At 32.7% G+C, this 21279-nt stretch overlaps 1 protein-coding gene across 26 annotated transcripts in view; it reads right to left on the minus strand.

Moving 5' to 3' along the window:
- Nucleotides 1-21279, minus strand: part of SOX6 (SRY-box transcription factor 6) — a 603909-nt gene that overhangs the window by 296941 nt on the left and 285689 nt on the right. Inside the window, exon 1 of one of the 26 annotated variants that reach the window (XM_081280969.1) lies at nt 2008-2096. The exons of the other annotated variants lie outside the window; for them this stretch is intronic. Coding sequence (XP_081137095.1) covers nt 2008-2062 — 55 coding nt within the window. The 5' untranslated portion in view covers nt 2063-2096. Of the gene's footprint in view, nt 1-2007; nt 2097-21279 lie in introns of those variants that run through there. 26 annotated transcript variants of the gene reach the window in all.

Below are 21279 nucleotides of genomic sequence, written 5' to 3' on the forward strand. Positions count from 1 at the left end.
TGGGGGGAAATTTGGGAAATGGTATAGAATCAATATTTTTTTCAGTAGGCAATTTATAAACTTCTTTTCATTTTTCTATAGATTTCTACATATAATATGGAGGGAGACTCACAGTGTCTGGTAGACACATGATGCTGTTTTATTTTACATGGCTCAATAAGTAACATCCTGCTCAATGGAATGAGTAAATAAATAAATAAATAAATGGATGGAAAATATATGGATGACGGATGGATGAATGAATGAATGAATGAATAAACAAACAAACCTACCTTACAAAATATACCATTAGTTTTAGTTTTTTTAAGTCAATAGGGTGTTCTTAATCCTAATGATTCCATCCTCAAATGCTATTTAAACTGAGTTCTTTACCATGATTTATGACCTACATTTGCCACAAAGAGACAAAAGAAGAATTTGATCAATAAACAGACACTTTTTGATATTATTTTCTGAGGTGAATTTAATGGCTAAGAGAATGCTGCTGTGAGGCATGTAGAAGGATATTTTAAATGACTTCAAAATATCAGCTGAGAGAATTATAACACATATGGGATTTTGTATTTGTTAGTATTAATGTAATAAACATGTACTGCAAATGATTACAATTTAAGTCTATTAGTATTCTTTGCCTTTATGAAAATGGAAGGATTAACAATGAAAAGTATGTTCAGGCTTAGTAATATTGGGGATGCTTCTTTACCACATGGTCTGTGACCTTATTGTCCAGGCCACATTTCTTTCTGGCATTAATGCATTTGTTAGTCCCAGAGGCTTAAACTACAGATGTTTAACATCCTGCTTATGGACAGATCATCTGGAATACGAAGTGAGAAATCTATACTACTTATTAGTATATATTATGAGTGTAACAGAGATTTAATAGCCCATTCAAACAAGATTAGTGAAACCCTAGCTCAGGGGAAAAAAAAAGTATCATCTTAACTGAGATAGATTCTCAAACCTGCGGGGGAAAAACAAAGAAGAACTGAAAGCGTATATTCAGTTGGAATATGTTTGAGGACATCAAAAGAAATTGCCACTAATTAATGCTGTTTATATAGTAGTATAAGAAGCATTAATTATATTCTTCAATGTAAACTTAAAGCCTTTTTGTGGAAAGGGGATTTATAAGTAAGGTGGTAATCTAGCTCTTTGGAAAGCTTATCTACAACATACTGAGAGTGATCATAAATCATGTTAATGTCTAGGATCCAAAAAAAAAAAAGTTGGAGAGGTAATAGTGGGAAAATATTGAGTTCTCCGTACCTCCAGATCCAATCATTTCTGTGGAATAGGGGCAAGGGAGAGAAAAAAGAAAGCAGTGGTCAACTAGACCTTTGTTGGTATCCCCCAAAATGTAATCTCTAAACTGAAGAATGGCAGCTGGCAGAACAGCTGGTGAATAGGATTAATGTCAGAAAAAAGAAATAAAACTCAACATATGTCCAAGCCTGCGGTGCTGGGACTGAGCATGATTATACCCCGACGGATAGGCTGAATACAGCTGGAAAGTGCCACTGTGCCATGCTTCTCTACCCTACAAGGTCATTGCTAAGAAGTACAGCTAAAGTCTGAACAGCAAACTCAACTTTGCCTGAAGAACTCTGTAAACAGAAAGGAGAGAGGGAATAGAGATTTTTAGCTTTACCTGTGCGACAAATAGTTTAACCCTTAATGCTTGGTTTGCCATACCACAAAGCAAACCAAATGACAGCTTAGTACTGAACCTAACAGATTGCACTAAAGCAAATATAATTTTTAAATCATTTAAACCGCTTAATCTCATCTCAATCATATCAAATATTTAGAGCAAACATATTTCCATCTTTCATTTAGAGTTTAAACAGGCACAAAGGAGAAAAAATCTAATTAAATATATAACAGTAGATATGGTTTTGTAAATTGTCAATGCTTTTCAAAATTAATATTTTAAAGTTATGCATCACAATTAGCAAAATTATTTTCAAAAAGTGGTTTTTTATAGCATAATCATCATGTACTCACACTGCATGAAAAAGTTATGTCTTCCTGCCCTATTCCCATTTTGTTGTTGGCCCATTTTAGCCTTTTGTAATAGTAGCTGAGAGACACCGGAATTTAACTGTTGGAACTAGTTACAGTGATAAACAGCAACCACGTGGACATAACTGATAGATGAGAAAAGGCTTTGTTATTTATAGAAACTTAGGCAGAATAAATTCTACCCAATTGTTTCCCTATTAAACAACTACTATAAACACTTTAAAAAGAGATCAGTAATCATTTCTAAGAGAGTATTGCCCTACTTGTTTCTGCTGTTTATTTTTTCAGACGCCTAAGCTAACTAGAGCTCAACAAACAGATTATCAGAGGCAACAAATCACCTTCTCATCTAAAAACAGCTAGCACTCTCACTACATTCTTTTAGTAGTATATCCTTTAGTAGGAGTGAGAACTGAGGGGAGGTAGACAGGGAATTTTATTACAAAGGAGAAGAATGAAGATGTGATTCTCACAGGCCTAAGGGCACAGCTCCATAGCTTCAACTGAATCCACGTGAAGATCCAACCAACAAACACCAGCCTATCTAAATAGCAGCTCTCTGAAGAGATTACATTTTATTTCTCTTATCAGGATGGTGGGGTGGAAGTCCTCACAATGAGAGAGGGCCAAGCCCTAAAACTCAGTATTGTTCAGAAACTGTCAAAAACCTACAGCAGGTCTGTTCTCTGCACTCAAAGGTAAACTTATCACCAACTTGCTTATTTTCTTTTTCTCCTTCTACACATAAACTGATTACTAGCTTATACATGTATTATAGCAGCCTCAATAAAAATAAAAAATAAAAACTCTAGAAATTAGGAAATAAAACCTGAGAACCTTTAAAGTAAAAATATTCCTAGTTTGAAATTCAAGGGGCCAATGTGATTTTCTTTCTTACATGATATTCAGATAGCATGACCAAATTTGTAAGTGGAGGATTTCTTCCCAGGTAAGATACCCAATGGGTCTCTCAAATGACGTTTCAGATAATCCACCAGGATAGAAAAACCATCATATGATATCATTGGTTTTACCCAAGAATTTTCATATTTAAAAAATATTTGATCTTCATTTTGTATTCACCAGGTTTTACTTACACCTAGAAGTGATAACATTCAATGCCTGTGAGTTTTCGGACATCTTCATTTCCTTTCTAAATTTTTACTCCATTTAAAAAATATATTTAGTATTTAGAATTTTTTAAATGTGAATCTTATCTGGTTTAAAACTCTATGAAAGCTCAAATTCTCCTACATTAAATGTTTAATACCATAGAAACAGTCATTTCTGCAAAACTCAAATGTTAGAAAAATCTGGGTATAGTCCAAATAAATATTTAAATAGAGTTGCCAATTTTAATGCTCTTATAATGGCTACTAACATTTTATAAAATTCTAAGATTGCATGCTTTGAGTTTTAATGGCATTCAACATTTTCTAGAATCTTTAAACGCTGAAAAAATGTTTTTATTTGTCATTACAGAAATATGGAAAGAAACCTACATAGCTTATTAATGTCTTCTGAATTGTTTAAGAGGATTTTAAGATATGAGTTAAAAGAATTTCATAATCTTAATTTCAATTTCTCCTTTTCATTTAATAGTAGACATTCATTAGGACCCACACACTGTAATAAATTATAATAATTTCAAACAAGAATTAAATTACTAGGTACCTAGTGAAAGAGCCATTTTTTCTTAGGTACCCTGTAATCTAACTGTCAGATTTAAAATCTATTCCCAATCAACTCTTCACAACATTCACATTTATTCATCTATGTTAAATTAATAAAAGGTGTGAATAATACTGACAAAATTGATCATTATTGTTCATGTAGATTTAGAAAATTATAAGGTAATCTAAAATGTAAAAGGAATTGAGAGAAACTATTAAGGTTCTTATAAATAAATTCATCCTATGCTATTTTTTCAAATCAAGACTGAAACTTCTACGAGACTTATTTAAATTGACTATGCAAGCTATTTGATAAATTGTACATTTTTAGAGCATAAACCATTTTCATTATTTTTGACAAATATCAGTACAAAGACTCTACTGTAACATTAGGGTTCAACAAATACTTTAGGAAGCTATGCCAAAATGATGTCGGAAAGTAAAACCCTAATAGTAGCTTGTGAGACGGTTTATGCCCAATGCAGTTTGATGAAGAAAAGACACAACCACGGGAACATCAAAAAGAAATAGCCTTTCCAGAAATAAATACCATCCTCCTCATTTTTCCTCTAGATACAGTAACATAGGTATAATTCTGATCTCAACCAACAAAAATAAATACAATTCTATTGACTAATGTCCGAAAACAGAACTCCCCCAATAGAACGAGTTTGCACATTTAGTATATTTCCTATCATCTAACCTTGCTGACCCTCTCCTTTTTAACTGGCATCCCTGAAGATAAAGTAAAGCATGTCAACATCTGTTCCCATTCACACCGATTTTAATTTACCAAAAGAGCTTTGCTATTTTCAGAGCAGACTCCAGAGCACAATGACAGATTTAGGGCCTTTACTGAGGTTGCATTTCTAGTGTGTCAGCATTTCCTACTCACCAAGAGTAAATTCCGGGGGGTCACAACAAAGGAATAGCTGAAATTCAAACTTCATTATAGACATTTTTCCCACCCTTACTTATTTCATCACAACTACCAACATGCTTGTCCTATTTAGTGGGGGCATCACTGGTGCTGCACAATAACTGGACAAAAATGATCTAATTCTGCAGCAACAATGAAGGTCTTTAGGTCTTTCCTATGAGCTTCTACCTACACAATTATCTCTTAGAGAACTTTATTTCTGATTAAAAACTAATAGCTATAACTTAACAATTTTATAACTCTTTATATTAGTAAAATACTACATGCTTTTCAAAACACTTCCATGTACTTAATACTCCCTTTCGCAATTTGATTGTAAGTACTGAGTTTTAAGCTATAAATATTCTTTCTAACCTATGTGTCCCATAGTTTCATGTCTTTTTATATCATGATTTATTCAGACATTTTAAGTATGTGTAACAAAAGTCATTCTCACACCATCCCAGTTTCCCTGGATAATTCAGTTTTTAAGACACAATATAAAGAGCAACTTGGAGAAACAATGCACAAGTTGTGTTGTAATCAAATAACAACTAAGATATGAGCAGCTGAGCAGAAGGAAGATGGGCAACGGAATGCCGTACAGCAATCAGCACTGTTGACTAATCAGAATTTGAGACACTAGAAGGTAATAAGGGTATTATAAAGAATGGCTTATTGAAGGAGCAGCTGTTTATGTGTAGCTCCGTGTTTAAATGAGTTCCACTAGATTGCCATGGTATGTTTTGGTGAAAATGTTTAACTCCTTTTAAAATGATCATTAGAGAAGAAACAGCAAGTACCAAGTGGCAAGTTTGGAGATATCAAAACACCAACGAAGATTTTAACAGCTTTTAGAACAGTTATCTGGGGGGTATCCAGAAATGCCAATTCTAATGACCTTTTAAGTCAAAAGTACTGAAGTACTCATTCTTAAAAGCTTAGAAGCCATCATCCTTACTGGGTTGCTCTGGGGCACAAAGATGAGATAGCAATATAATGGGCAAATCTTCAGCGTTGTCAAAAAAGAAAAAAAAAAACACAGTAAAAACATCCATCAGACAAACTCAAAGTCAAAGAATGTCTTAGAATTTAGAAATCTGTTCATCTTTTCAGTAAACAAGAGTAACATCCTGAACTACATTTCATAATAAAGTTTTAAATGTTTTAATCCAAAATATAACAAATAAAACCACTCTCCTATGTTGACTCAGAAGTAAATATTTTTTAAAACAGAGGAGCAAGAATGCAAAATACCATTTAATTTATTAATGGTATTTTCAGAAAGCAATAATCATATTCAAAACTATTTGTCATCCAATTGTTTGGTTTTGAAGTTGGATTGTTACAGAGTTTTGTCTTCCTTACTTTCACCTAAGAAGCAAATGTCTATTGTTTATTCTGCCCCAAGAAAAAGAAAATAATCCATAAATTACAGCATAAAGGTACCAAATAAATACTTCACTGAATTTATCATAATATAGTATTATGAATATTTCATTTTGACAAGTGTTCAGTCATATTTTAAAGCAGCCAGCAAGCAGTCGAAACTCTGCTATCTTTTGTAACAGTTCACATGTCAAACTGGCAAAGTGCCCACAGTGTACGGTAGAAAAAAAAAAAAAGTCTATTTAATGTCTGCCCCACAAGGCGACATGAGGTTTGATTGGCAGAAAGCAGAGAGTGGCTTTTGATCATGTGTCCTAACAAGCAGTTCCAGCTCCTGTCTTTTCAGCTGATGGGCTCCACATTACCCATTCAAACAGAAGTGACAGACCACTGCACTACTCTCTGGCTCTAGTCACACGCAGTGGGAGCTATGCTGGAGACAGAGTCACTGATTAAATATATCACTTTTTCAAGACAAGCAGGTTGTCTGAATCAAAGTTGGACAGAATAGACTCAACATTATTAAAAGGGGATATAAAACTGGGATTGAGTGATGTTCAGCCAGTTTGCACAGCCTCAGGGATTCCCAGGCTGACAGGGGGAATAAGGAACAGCAGAACTCATAAAACAGGGTCAGAAATTAGCTGTGACACCTTGGCTATTTTCCCATCACTTCAGGACCACTGGGTTTCAAAATTCTGGAGTCTCTTTTTACCTTTCTTACTTTCTTGTTGTTTTTTTTTTTAAATGAATTCAGTAGAGGGAGAAAAACACATAAAAGCATGATTACTGCAGTTTGTCAATTATAGTCTTAAAGGGAATAAAATACTGGATGCAATCCTTTGCATCTAATTTTAAAATATACTAATACAGGTTCTCCTAACTAGGACTCTTAGTTCAGAATTTTATTGCATTTATTGGCTTGTTTTTATAGTGTAACTTTAAAATCTAGTAATATTAATCATGGAAATCTTACAATTTTAAAAATTTTTAAGTGCCCTGGCTACCAAAGGGCTATGCATACTTAGCCATTCTATATTCTTTGCTATAGAATGCATAATATTTAAACATTTTTGCTTGAAATATATTTACAGACATAAACATCTAATGTGAAGAAATGCTCAAAACAAATCTTTATTGTCTAAATTTTATGTTTTAAATTACTGAATATACCTTCTTATAATCTGCAGTACATTATCAGCTACCTATGAAATGCAAAGATATAAAATCTAAAGTTTTCTATTTGAGAAACTAAAAATATATGTCCAAACAAATAAAAAAAACTATCTAGCTACAGAAACTAAAGAAATAGACCAAAAGCCCAGCAATAATCTGAAACAAATCATCTGAAACCAAAATATAAAACATATAAATGGCCCATTCAGATGTTATTTTAAAACAGTCCTTCCACAGAGTTTAATTTCTTCTTATCACTGGTATAAAAAAATTACTTTTTATTTATTTTTAAATATTTTTTTAGTGGCACGCTCCAGCTATTTCTTGAAACACTTACATTCATGTTATTTGGTTTGGCATCACTGTAAATATTTAATAGTAACCTGCTTGTAAGATATTTAAGATGTGATTAAAAGATTAAATATTCCTACTAAGATGAAGATGGTTTTAGCAGAGAATAGTAAGGAACTAAGAGTAGACCAGAAATGATACTAAGCTAAACAGGGATGGAAAAGAACAGGGATTACATTTGCTAGAAGATGGTAAAAATTACAAAGAAATTGTGGGTGTTTAATCTGTGAAAAGTAACATTTTGATCTATTGTGTTAGTTAAATTACTCTAAAATTCAAAGTTAATTTAATACTTGCTGATATAAATTGATTAAAGAATGTATCATTTCTCATAATAATCTTAAATAGTATCTGATTTGTGTTCCTTGTACCACAGAATATGCTATCGCTGATAAATAACTCCATATTAATCAAATATACATTCTACTGCATGAAAAATAAAGTTACTTGTCATCTGGTTCTGTACTTCACGTCTTTAAAGATTTGGGGGACGATGAAAATAATGACAATTATAAATTTATCACAAGTTAAAGGCACAATCAAGCAATTATTTTAAAATCTGTTTTTTTTTTATTAATGTAAGAAAATTATTCTGAAGAGGATAATTTGACTTTCTGTGTGATCCCAGATTTTAAACAAGGGAGGGATCTTTATTAGCAAATGCTTCCCAAAGCCTGAAATAAAGCAAAATGGCATTTTTGTCTTTCTCCTCAGATGTGGATTATATTTAATATTCTTATTTTTTACCATCCTTACCACCACCACCATCACCAGGTGTTTTTTTTTTACTTACTAGTGGTAGGAAAGAGGGTAGGAAATTACTACAAAGAATACTCAACTACAATAAGGAAGAGGAGACTAAATTTGCATATATATTGCCAATAAAAACATATTAGATAAATAAACCTGAAGCAATCCAAAATACGTTTTTTTCCTTTTTATAATTCAGTCATGAAAAACAATCCCATTGTAAAACAACAACAACATCTGTGTTTTACCTATGCTTTACCAGATGGATCTTTTATATTCTATTCCAGAAAAGGCCAAAGAAATTGAGAAGTCTGCAAATCATTTTGCAACACTATAAGAAAGAATACTTTCTTTAAAAAAAAAATCCCAAAATAATTAATTATTTTAGCCACTATATTATTGCTTACAGTAATACACAGCAATAACATTTACATTGATTGAATTCTGTTTCCTTAATGTGAAATTTGTTTGGGGTTAATTAGCATGGCTGAGGAATAAGCTTAATAATTTTATGTTGTTTACACTGGAGGCAGTTTTCCACGAGCACTGCTCAGGGAGGAAGTGACATCTTCTAATTTCAGACAAAACATGGAGGTGAGAACGGCAGCTCACTGTGGAATGGCAAAGAAGTGCCTTCCTCCTTCAGCAAGTCTCCCCACTACTTGGGGTATCTATTGGCAACAATACAAAGTTGCTCCAATTATTTTTCAGGTATGATAAGTTTTTAAAGCAAATATTGAGCTGAGCAGGAAGAAAAGAAAAAGACTTATACAAATGGAGAAAGTCTCTAATATTAGACATTTTTACCAGCCCTTCCTTAAGAAAAAGCAGGTCTAATTAGTTGTCTCCCTAAAATGCGTACCTAGCATTTTTATTATGTATTATAACATTTTGCTCAGAGCTGACATTTTTATTCTGACAAGCACTGTCTGGAGAGCTCTCAATAAATAATACATTGAAAATTTTCAGTAAATAAGCAGTGGACACAAATCGTTATCCTTACTTACAGCTGCCCTACTCTAATAGTGCTTTTACAAGTGAGGTGACTATTCAGTCTAATGCAATCCTCTCAGTGCTGGAAAGACATTTTCATTCATTACCACGGTCACAAGCACTTAAAGCACTTTTAAGCCCTGTTGCAAAACAGCAGGAATGGCAGAGCAAGTGGGGCTAACGAAAACTAAAGTTCATCACCAGAGAAACCTGAGGTTGTTCACCTCAACAACTAGGAAATTCACTTTTGCCCAGTCCACCTCAACATGTCTTAGATCTATATGTCTAAGGAGAATACAGGATTTTCTCTGGCAATTAAATGTTAATAGTCTTAAAGCCCAACCATGGTGGGCTTTATTTTCTGTATGAAATCTGGTTTATCATTCAGTAATATTTATTAAGCATCATAGGATAAAGGGACATGCAACAACCTAAGTGCTAAAGGCAGAGAAACTGAAATAAAATCTGAATCCAAATGAATACATTTGAAACCACACAACAACTTTTCTTGCTCTCATTAGCTTTTCCTCCAACTACTTCAAACGCCAACACCCTTACTAGTAACAAAACCACGAAGGCAATCATAAATTTCATTTTTCTTCATGATCTCACATCAATATGATCTCCTGGCTATCTGAAAACAAACATATGAAATAAGATTTGAAGAAAGAGGAATGAAATGAGAAGGTAATATCTATATACCTTGATATAGAGAGCCTGCAGCTAGAATTTTCACCCTACTCCTTAATCTAATAAATTTATCCATTATTTGAATGCTTTACAGACAATTAATTGATTATGAAGGTGGCTGAAAATATGTTACCCAGTCAGAAGTTGATTTCATGGTGTCATATTACAATTATGAGAAGCATCAGGATGTTTGGGTCTATGACGGAACTTATGGTGTTTCCATAAGATTATAATGGAACTGAAAAATTCCTATCACTTAAGTGACATTATAATCACATTGCAATGTTGTAGCACACCACATTACTCATGTGTTTGCAATGAAGTTAGTGTGAACCATCTACAGTTCTGCCAGTTATAAAAAGTATAGCACATATAATTATGCACAGTATATAATATTTGATTATAACAAACATTATTGGTTTACATATTTGCTATACTATACTTTTATTGTTGTTTTAGAGTGTACTTCTACTTATTTAAAAAAAAGTTTCCTATAAAAAAGCATGCCATGCTATGTTAGCAGCATTTTTATACATCTTTTATCTATTCAATCTCTTGGTTGTTATCAAAGGTATCAGAGTGATTGACATCTACCACTTAGGTTTGTGTAAGTAGACTCTATAATATTCACACACACCAAAATCTAATGTCACATTTCTCAAAATGTACCGCCAATGTTCAGGGACACATGACTAGATATGGCTTAGACTATTTAGTTCAGTAAAGCTGTCATTCCATAGTTCTCAACTGTGCATCAGAAACACCTGGAAAGCTTGAGAAAACGGGTGGCAGGGCTCCATCCCAGTTTTTAATTCAGTAGGTCAAATAGGAGGCCTAAGAATTTGCATTTCTAACACATTCCCAGGTGAGGCCAAGGCAACTGACAATTTGAGAAGCACTAGGCTATGGTTTTGAATTCATCAGAACAGATAACATGAATATGACACACTTTGGGGCTAAGTCTATAGTCACTTCACTTCTTCTACATATAGGATGACAAATTACAGAACTTTCACATGTGGTTCCACTTTGAAACTACCTAAAAGCAATAATGACTATTCAAAGTGAATTCACTAACAAAAAGGAGATTCCCTCCATAAAACTGATAAGCAAGGGAACCTAGGTGTGCTCTCTCATAATTTCCAGAACAGTCAAATATATATCTGCATGCTGGATATATTCCAATATCACAGAGAGAATACTCAAACTCAGTATGTCTGAACTTGAACCTTTTCTGAAACCTTCAATCTATCTAGATTCATCACCTTAATAGCCTCACCATCAAATCTCTCTGCTCAATATCTTCCCAACCTCACACCCAACATCTAATTAAAAATCCCAACCATATTTCTGAATGCTGAGTCCTCCAATCTTTCCCTGCCTTTGCTTTAGAGCTTAAATCATGTTGATTTTTCTGCATTTACCCTTGCCTCTTTACAAATAATAGTGAAACTTCCACCAAAGTTCCTTTCCAAAGAAACACTTCAACTATGTCATTCATTCTCCTACTTAAAAGTTCTCATCTGCTCTCCACTACCCAAAGGATAAAATCCTATCTCTTTATAATGGTTCCAACCAATTTTATTTTCAGTCATGTCTCCTGTATTAGCCATACCAAACTTCTGGACTTTCATTAAATTCATAAGTTGATTTATACCATTTGAAACTTTATACATGTTGTCCTCTCTACCTGGGAACTAACTCATTTTATCTCTTATTTGCTATTACAAGTATATAATTTATCAAAATCCAGCTCAAATTTTTATAAATTCCCTTCTAGGTCTCCTAGACATAAAAATTGTTCCATCTTCTACACTCCCACAGCATTTTATGACCTTTTCTACTATAGCGCTTAATGATGATTACTTTATTTACATGTGTTTTTCCCACTAACTTATAAGCTACTAAAACCAATATCTCTGAGTTCATTTTTTTTCCTCCTCTTTCTCCACATTTATCTCTCCCATTCTAAGCCCACTGCAACATAAGATAAAAGAGTTTAATAAATGCTTATGCAATTAATTAATATATGTGTATATATTTAAGCATGTCTACATATGCTTTTATATCTGTATAAAAGTATGCTTTATTTGGATGAAGAGATAAACCCCCCAAATTAAATTGATTTATAACTTTTTTGCCATAATCTCATTTATCTTTCTGAAACCTTTTATAAGTAAACTTTTTAGGGTTAATTCATAATATATTCCAAGATCTATACCATGTGTTAGAATATAAACCAAAGATTATGATACGTCCTCAAGAAAATTTAAATCAAGGGAAGCAAGATCAATAAATATAAATAGCAAATTGTTTCGTCTTTGTTGAAATCAGCTGAGCATACATTTGTAGTGGTATTTGTGCGTTCTCTACTATGTTCCATTGATCTGTGTGTCTACTTCTCTGCCAATACTATATGTTTTGATTACTGAGGTTATATAGTAAGCCTTAATACTGCGTAGAGTGATTACTAACACTTTATTCTTTTTTGTCAAGATTGTCTTAGTTATTCCAGGGTCTAAATCTTTCTATATAAAGTTTAAAATGTTTGTCTGTAGATGAAGTTCTTGCTGTGATTTTAATAGAAATTGAATTAAATATATAGATTATTTGGGGAAGAATTGAAATTACCACATGGTCTTCCAATATAGAACCACAATGTTTTGCCATATATTTAGGTCTTTGATTTTCTTTTAATCGGTATTCTATAATTTCAGCATATAGATCCTCTACAAATTTGTTAAGTACTTACTTAAGCATTTCATTTTATTTGGAAAAATTATAAACAGCATTATTTCCAATTTCAGTTTTCATATGTTGCTACAGTCTGAAAGTTTCTGTCCTTCCAAATCCATGTATTGAAACTGAATCCCCAATATGGTGGTATTAAGAGGTGAGGGGCCTTCGGAAGTGATGAGGTCACAAACGTAGTTAGTGCCCTAATAAGGGAGTTTGTCCCTTCTACGACATGAAGACACAGCAACAAGACACCAACTATGAAGCACATTCTTCACTAGATATAAGATCTGCTGTCATCTTAATCTTGGGGTTCCCATCCTCCAGATGGGTAAGCAACAAATTTCCAGTGTTTGTAAATTACCCAATTTATGGCATTTTGTCACAGCAGCCAGAATAGACTAAGACACTTGTTCACTGTTAGTGTACAGAAATGAGATGGTTTACCCTGCTGACTCATTAGTTCTAGGAGGCATATTTGATTTTTTCTTCCATTCTGTTTTATTTTGTCTTTAGATTACTTGGGATTTTCAAGATAATCATGTCACTTGCAAAGCAATTCCATATAGGAAGGTGAGCTTTGTCAATAGATTGTGCTGTAACAAATTAAATATCCATCAGAAAAGAAAGAAAAAGAAATTTCACACTTTGTACAAAAATTTCTCAAAATAACATATAGACTTGACTCTAAAGTACAAAACCTTTAGAAAATAAGAGAGGAGATAATGTTTGAAATCTAGGGCTAAGTGTTCTTAGAGCTAACAAAAGCATGATCCATAAAATAAAAAACTGTTAAACTGGACCTCATTTAAATTCTAAGCTTTCATCTGTGAGAGCCCATGTAAAGAGGATGAAAAACCAAGCTAAAGATCGAAAGGAAATATTTTCAAGCTATATACCTAACATAGGACTGGTACATAAAATAATAAATAACTGTCACTACTTAATAATAATAAAAAAATTCAATTCAAAAGTGAACAAAAGGGGTCTGGGGTTGTGGCTCAGAGGTAGTGCATTTGCCTGTCATGTGTGAGGCACTGGGTTCGATTCTTAGCACTACATATAAATAAATTAAATAAAGGTCTATCAACAACTAAAAAAAATATTAAAAAGAAAAGAAAATGAATAAAAGAATTTTTGAAAATGAATAAAAGAATTGTCCTTTCACCAACAAGGACATTCATATGACAACACGCAAAATAATGTTCAATAGCATCAGCCATTAAATAAATACTAATTAACTCTCAAAATATTACTACACACCTATCACAAAGGTTAAAATAAAAACAACAAAACCAAATGTTGACAAAGATGTAAATAAACTGGATCACTCATACAATACTTGTGGGAATGTAAAAAACGGCGTAGATATTCTGAAAAACAGTATAGTGTTTCTTAAAAAACTAAAATACGATTACCATATAACTTGGTAGATGTGCTTTAGGATACTAAATCTAGAGAAGTTAAAACCTCTGCTTACTTAATAAGTGATAAACAAATGTTCATATCAACTTTATTTGTAATAGCTAAAAACTTTAATCTGTTCTGATGCCCTTTAACCAGTGAATGAAGAGTTAAACAAAGTGATATATATGTGTTTTGTGTGTGTGTATGTGTGTGTGTGTGTGTGTGTGTGTGTGTATGAGATTGAGATATATATATGAATGATACATGGTGTGGAATTAAAAAGGGTATGACTGATATATATAACTTGAAAAATTGCCAGGAAATTATGCCAATTTTTTTTCAAAAAGTCAACAACACACTGTATAATTCCATTTATATAACATCTCTGAAATGTCAAAAGGTTAGAAATAAAGAACTTATTAGTGGTTATCAGGGACTTTATACTGAGTGTGAGGGGTGCTAGAGTAGAAGAAAGGCAGATGTGATTATAAAAACACAAAGATCCTGATGATATCTGAATTATTCAGTATTTTGTTGTGGTAGCTAAATTGTGATGGCTGATTTATAGGTGATAAAATTGTATTGTACTTAATATGCAAACCGACACACAAATGAGTATGTTAGAACTGTATAAATTTGAAGATCAAGGGATTGATTGTATCAGTGTCAATAACTTGTGATGACAGTATACAACAATTCTGCAATATGTTGCCATGAGGAAAATAGGGCAAATTATACAAGAAATCCCTCTTATTTCTTGCAGTCTTATGTGACTCTACAATTACCTCATTGAAAATATCCATTTAAAAATAGAAACCATTATAATTAAGGTTACATGGCTTCAAGTATTGATCATTTTGGAAAAGGGAGAAGTCATGAGAGCTAACCTAGTCAGTAGAAAGCCGGTATGATTTGGATTTTGGATATTGGAAAGTGAGGAGATGAAAAATTTAGGTAAGCAGAGAGTAGGCAGAAGGTTACTCTAGATGGGAAGGATAATGGCTGAGCCGGAAGTGTATTTGATTGAATAACTAATTCAATTTTAATTCAGTGCTTACTTTTTAGATAAGAAAGATTGTCCTGATATTGTTACATCTTCAAATTCTTAACCAGAATGCTCACTAGAGAAAGATTACCAAAGAATTCCAGGAACCAAATTCTAATACTGCATAGTATCTCTACGTACCTGAGGAATGCCTAAGTTAGACTGACATCAAGCAAAAAGAAAGGGGACGGCATATGTGGAGGATAATGAAGTCTTAATGTTAGAAGAAAATCTAAGCTGGAAGAAAAAAATCAAAGAAAGTTTGATCAGGTAACCAAGAATACTTCTTACTTGTGAAGCTAATACTAATACCATGCAACAAGCAAAGGTAGAGCACTCACACATGGTAAAACACTGACTCTGTGTGAAATCATTATGGACAAGTCTAAGAAATGTTGTATAACGTCATGAAAAGACTTGTAATTCTGCAAACAGTTATGATGAATTGAGAACTGAAAGTTCATAGTTTCAGAATAGTAAGGAAATGTAAGCTTGATTTAGAGGGCAACAGAAAATAGAGTCATACATAGAATCACATTCCCATTGGCAGCATGACTTTTAAATAGGTAATGTGGGGCAAGAAAGAGAGAAAAAGTTAAAAGAGGGAATTATTTGGATTTCCTAAACTGACTATTTAAAAACAAAGTTATGGGCAACTGGGGTTGTTGCTCAGTGGTAGAGTGCTTGCCTTCCATGTGTGAGGCACTGGGTTCGATCCTCAGCACCACACAAAAGTAAATAAACAAAATAAAGATACTGCATCCATGTATAACTAATAAATAAGCAAATAAATAAAAATAAAGTTATGGTTAAGATAATCTTAACTGGGAACAGAGGATGTAAACATAAGGACAAGAGAGACTGAAATTAAAAGAGGCACCATTCCAGAACATTTAACAATCTCCATTTAATCAACAAACACTTATTATCTTAAGACTACAAAAAATAGAGTTGTGGACGAGTCAGAGAGGTCTCTGCTCTTACTAACTTTCCCCTGTTAGTGGGTGAGAAAGATAATAAAGAAGATGAAAAAGCAAGAACAGAACAGAAAGTAAAATTGCTAAGGTGAAAATGAAATAGAGAAGTTAAAGAGTGATGGGGTCTACTTTAGAATTAGAGGTAAAGAATGCTTCTCAAAATAAGTGATAGTTAAGTTGAAATCTGAATGATAAAGAGGAGCTAGTATACAGAAATCAAAGAATAATGTTTAGGACTTTGTGCATTGGCTAAACAAAGTATTTTTCCCTCTCTAGTCTCTCTCTTCTGAGAACAAAAAGAGATTGCTCCAAAACAATATGTAGTTTATGCATTAATTTTTGAATTTTCCATCTCTTTCCTAACTTATAACAGGTAAATGTACAGGAGAAGAGGTATTTCTTACACCTTTTATAAGAGATATTTTCAGTTAAAAGTTAGTTATTACATTCTAGAGTGGAATGGAATCTCAGTGCACATAGTATATTAGACACTCTTTTAAAAATGCCCTTTGACTATAGCTTACCTTCTTTCAAGAAATATATATATTAGCATAATAATTTTGCTTTTATAGCTGCCATGGTATTGCTGAAAGTAATGTGATACTTTAGCATATTTTCATCATTATTCTTCAGTATAACTTCATTGATTTTTTTTCTAGTCAGCTATTTGTATTTACTCATTTTCAATTTATTATGTGAAAACAATTAGGAAAATCCACAGACCTTTAACTTCTGTACTCTCAATGATAGTGGATAGCCTATTTTCCCTTATTCCATGTCTTCATTGTGGGAGTATTTGTCTTGCCTCTCAATGTAAGGTATGGCTCCTTAGTTATACTTAAACTCTCAAGACATCAACTGAGAAAGCTATGATAAATCCGAATGTCAAAGATGCTCAGCATTAAGCCATACCTTTGAAACCATGGCTTTGTCTACAAGTACTTCATCAGACAATGATGCCTTCATATATCAAAAATCGCTAGCAGTTTTTATCTCTAGTTTCATAAAGATTCTAGCATCAGAAAGAAGTGATCAGGAATAGTAAAAAACAGTTTCAAGCATAATAAAAGAGAATGAATCATGTGAATCATGAGATTGGTTCATATGACTGATTCAGTCTAAAAATGATTTGAAAGAGAAAGACTCTGAAATTTGGATACAAACTCTAAAAGAAAATTAAAATGGCATAAAATTTTAGAATTTGTCCTTTAATGTTTATTTAAACCAAAATCCTCATTTTATAACTAGAATTTAGATTAATCAATTAATTAATTGATACTACCTAGTAAATTATGAGATTAAGGACAAGAATATACATCAAATCCAAGCCAATATCTGAAAGGATTCTTAAACATTCCAAGAGAGAGAAAGATTTCCAGCCAACAGGTCAATTGGCTACAAAAATGCCTATTTCAATGTTAACGATTGGGTAGAACAGTGGTAACACTAAGTTTGTAATTTTGAATTTGAAGTAAGTATTTAAGAAAAAATAAAACTACTGTAAACCTGTTATAATTAGAGCTCAGGATTAATCCTAATTCTAAAACTACACTCTGAGCTAGAGGACATCAATAGAAAGGATCAAAAGGGAAAAATGTGTGTTTTCCAACAGACCTAGTAATCACATACCAGTAGGAGAACAATACACTTGTGCTCATAGTTGAAAGAAGGGTTGAAGACATTCTGTTAAGATACAACAAAACAAAAATTTCAGTGAAGGTGCCATCAAAGACTCTTGTTGAACTTCAAAAAAGCTCAGTGATTAAAAAAAATGCCTATACTAGATATGCTGAGGAAGATAGAATCAAAAGGTATAGACAGTTAAATTAAAGCTTTCAGAGATTATAATACACACACACACACACACACACACACACACACAAGCAGGAACTTCTTTGTGTAATGTTTTCCAAAGAGTCAAACAAAGACTATAAAAAATTGTCAATATCAATTCCACTCCTGAGGAGACATTTTAGAGAAGAAACTCATGCACACATGCATCAGAAGCATTAGCTTCAAGAATCTTCGTAACATAATTTCTTGCACTAGCAGAAAACTGGAAAAAAATGCCCAGAGGCAATAGACAGGAGAATATACTGGTTACACAGTATAACATGGAACATTATACAAAAGTGAAAATGAATTAAAACTGTGCACAGCAAAACTGATCTTAGAATACAATTGTGAATATATAAAGCAAGTCACAGATTACACTGTGACATTATTTTTATAACATTCTAAAACAAAGCTAAGGAATATATTATTTAAAAACACATTTAAAACAAAAAGAGAACACAATGATAAACACAACATTCTGGCAGTAATCTAACAGAAACAAGGACTGAATGAAAAATAACATAAGGAGATTCAACTGTACTCATAATTTTTATTAAGTAAGATAATTCACAGGTGTTTATTTTTATGGCTTTTAATACAAACATCAAATATGACATAATAACCAAGTTTACTGCTTCCTTAGCTACTCATTTTTCTTTTGATTTGCATATGTATTTATAAAGAAAATAATAAAGAGCTAAAGAGATCCTCTATTACTTCTTGAAACTCCCATGATAAATCCTGAAGAAAATCTAATGAATTTTCAATAGAGTAAAACAAAATGCTAATTGTTTGCTCAAATTCTACAAGCTCAAAAAGCATACATCTGACTTGTTTCATTAAACAATTAGAAAGCTGCACCCTCTTTCTAAACAACAAAATGACAGGAGCATACCTTCTTGCTTCCCAGTTCAGTGAGAGGAAAAATCAAAAACAACTTGCCTGCATCTGTTAACATTCTTAGAGAAATAGGTTTTAAAAAGTAATTTTCAAATATGAGGAGAAAGAAATGGATTAAGAAGTTTGAAGTATCTTTTCAAGGCAGAGAAATAAATTGAAAGAAAAATACCAAACAAATAGTATACTATCTATATTATTAAATTAGAATTGCAAACAATAGCAAATAGAAATAACCAAAATTTCTATATAGAATTAACCAAATAGAAATAACCAAGAATGTCTGAGGTTCAAAGAATTCTGTCTCATTATATATTTTGTAAAGTTATACGAGAGGATGACCAGTTTCTAAAACTTAGAAAGCTTTTAACACAAAAATATACCAAGCATAATTCTTACACAAACAATCATAATTTTTTTATAATTCTAACACTAATAGTTCTCACTCTTCAGTGCAAGTTCTAAATATTGTTGTATAATACTTTTGGAAAACATCTGGTTTTTTGTATACTTTCTAGCACTAGATAAGTGTGTACTATGAATATGCTACAAAGTCTTTAAAATGGGAGCAAGGAAATAAATATCATTGGAGGAAATTTTTATTAGGAGTAGAAAAAACAAATTTAAATGAAATTGCATCCGCATTGCTCTGAATATCCAATGCTTCTTCACCAAGAGTATGAGCAGTCTTGGGGAACTTCAGCATTTAAATGACTTGAGATTTCTAATGTATTTGAAACAATTATTCTGGGAGTTTGTAATGAATACTTTATGTGTTTATTACACAAAAATTCCAAACCTTTCCTATTTCTCCCATGAATGAGAAACATAAGGTAAGGTTTGGATCTAGGATATTCTAAAGGCTTCACCAATATAACCTCAAATCATAATGGTGATTAAAATCTAATATCCATAATTGTGCCTTAAAATATTTTGATGCTATAGAATGGCATGAATGTTAAGCTTCTTTTTAACATGGATTTTAATGTTAAAGGAACACATTGCTCTTAACTTGGTACTATCTAAAAACCCTCATCCAACGCTTTAGCCAACCTCTCTCCCTGACAACATCACATTCCACATATTCTCAGCAGGGAAGACTGGCTTCCAGTGGGGAAACTTTAGTATCAGCTTTTCCAAAGAGCCTGAAAGGAGAGTTAAACTGAATTGCTCTTCCAGAACACAAGAACATCACTGCTGCCAAATGCTAAATCCCTTAACACCATGGGATATTTCCTATGATTTGGTCTGTGGCACAGTATGAGATTCCTATAATATTTCTCTCAAAATTTTTTTCTTCAAATAACAATAATAGTAACAGTAATTATAAAAGCAACAATAATAATTGTTATGATTATAAAAAACTATGTATTTGTTAATCAGTTACAATGTTCTGGCAGCATTCTAAATGCTTAAATTTTGTAACTTTTGATCTCCACAAAACATTCTAATAATGCCTATTTGAGGTTGAGAAAAGTGAAACACAGAGAGTTAACTTACTGTATGTCATTCACCTGTAAAATGCTGAACTGAGGATCAAACACAGGCAGCCTAACTCCAGACTCCATGCTCATAATTAGTACGTCACACTGCCTTTCTAAGCATTAGAACTTAGATTCAACCCAGATCTAGCTCATTCAAGAACATGACTTTCAAAATTGAGTTTTCTCATTGTTTGAACTACACTAAAAACCTCCGTTATATGGCAAAAGATCTCCGATGAGCAAAATACACTAACATGTGCCTTAAATAAATATACTTTAATGAAAATATATGTATAAGTCTAAATAATTGTTTAGACATGCAAATAATGATAATAATCCATCAGATATACATATAAACACATGCTCATTCCTGTGCTTGGGAACAGCTGCATAATCCATTGGAAAGCTTATCCCACCAGGAATCCAAAGCTCAAGTGCTGCTGCCCTTTCTGTACATGCACAGTAAAATGAATCCACATACTTTCATTACCATGATAGCCTGAAGCACACAATTCCATGGGACAAATACATTAATTTCTGACCACTGTATATCCTATGGAATTGTACCTAAATCCTGAATACTTTCCATTAAATTGATGGCTCTATCAAAGAGAGTCCATTTAGTCTATATTTCTACCTAAATTCAAGCTTTGTCACTCCCTCCTGACCACAATAATTACCCAAAGAATAGTCTTGAAAAAGAGCCAAAGAGCCAGAAAGAAAGTTTTATTTAGTCAGAGCTGAGGGTTTTATCATGTGTCCCTTTCCTTGCAATCTCACATGACTGCAGAACCTGACTCAAACCAGTTCACTGGGCCTAGGATCATATACTTAGTAGTATGATACACAAGACATGATAGTGGCTGAAGCACTATTATTAAAGAGAGATTAAAACAGCTGTACATTATGCTGAAGCACTCGCTCTTCCCTT

Source organism: Spermophilus citellus (assembly GCF_964194105.1).
Source record: "Spermophilus citellus genome assembly, chromosome: 2".
Classification (NCBI taxonomy): domain Eukaryota; kingdom Metazoa; phylum Chordata; class Mammalia; order Rodentia; family Sciuridae; genus Spermophilus; species Spermophilus citellus.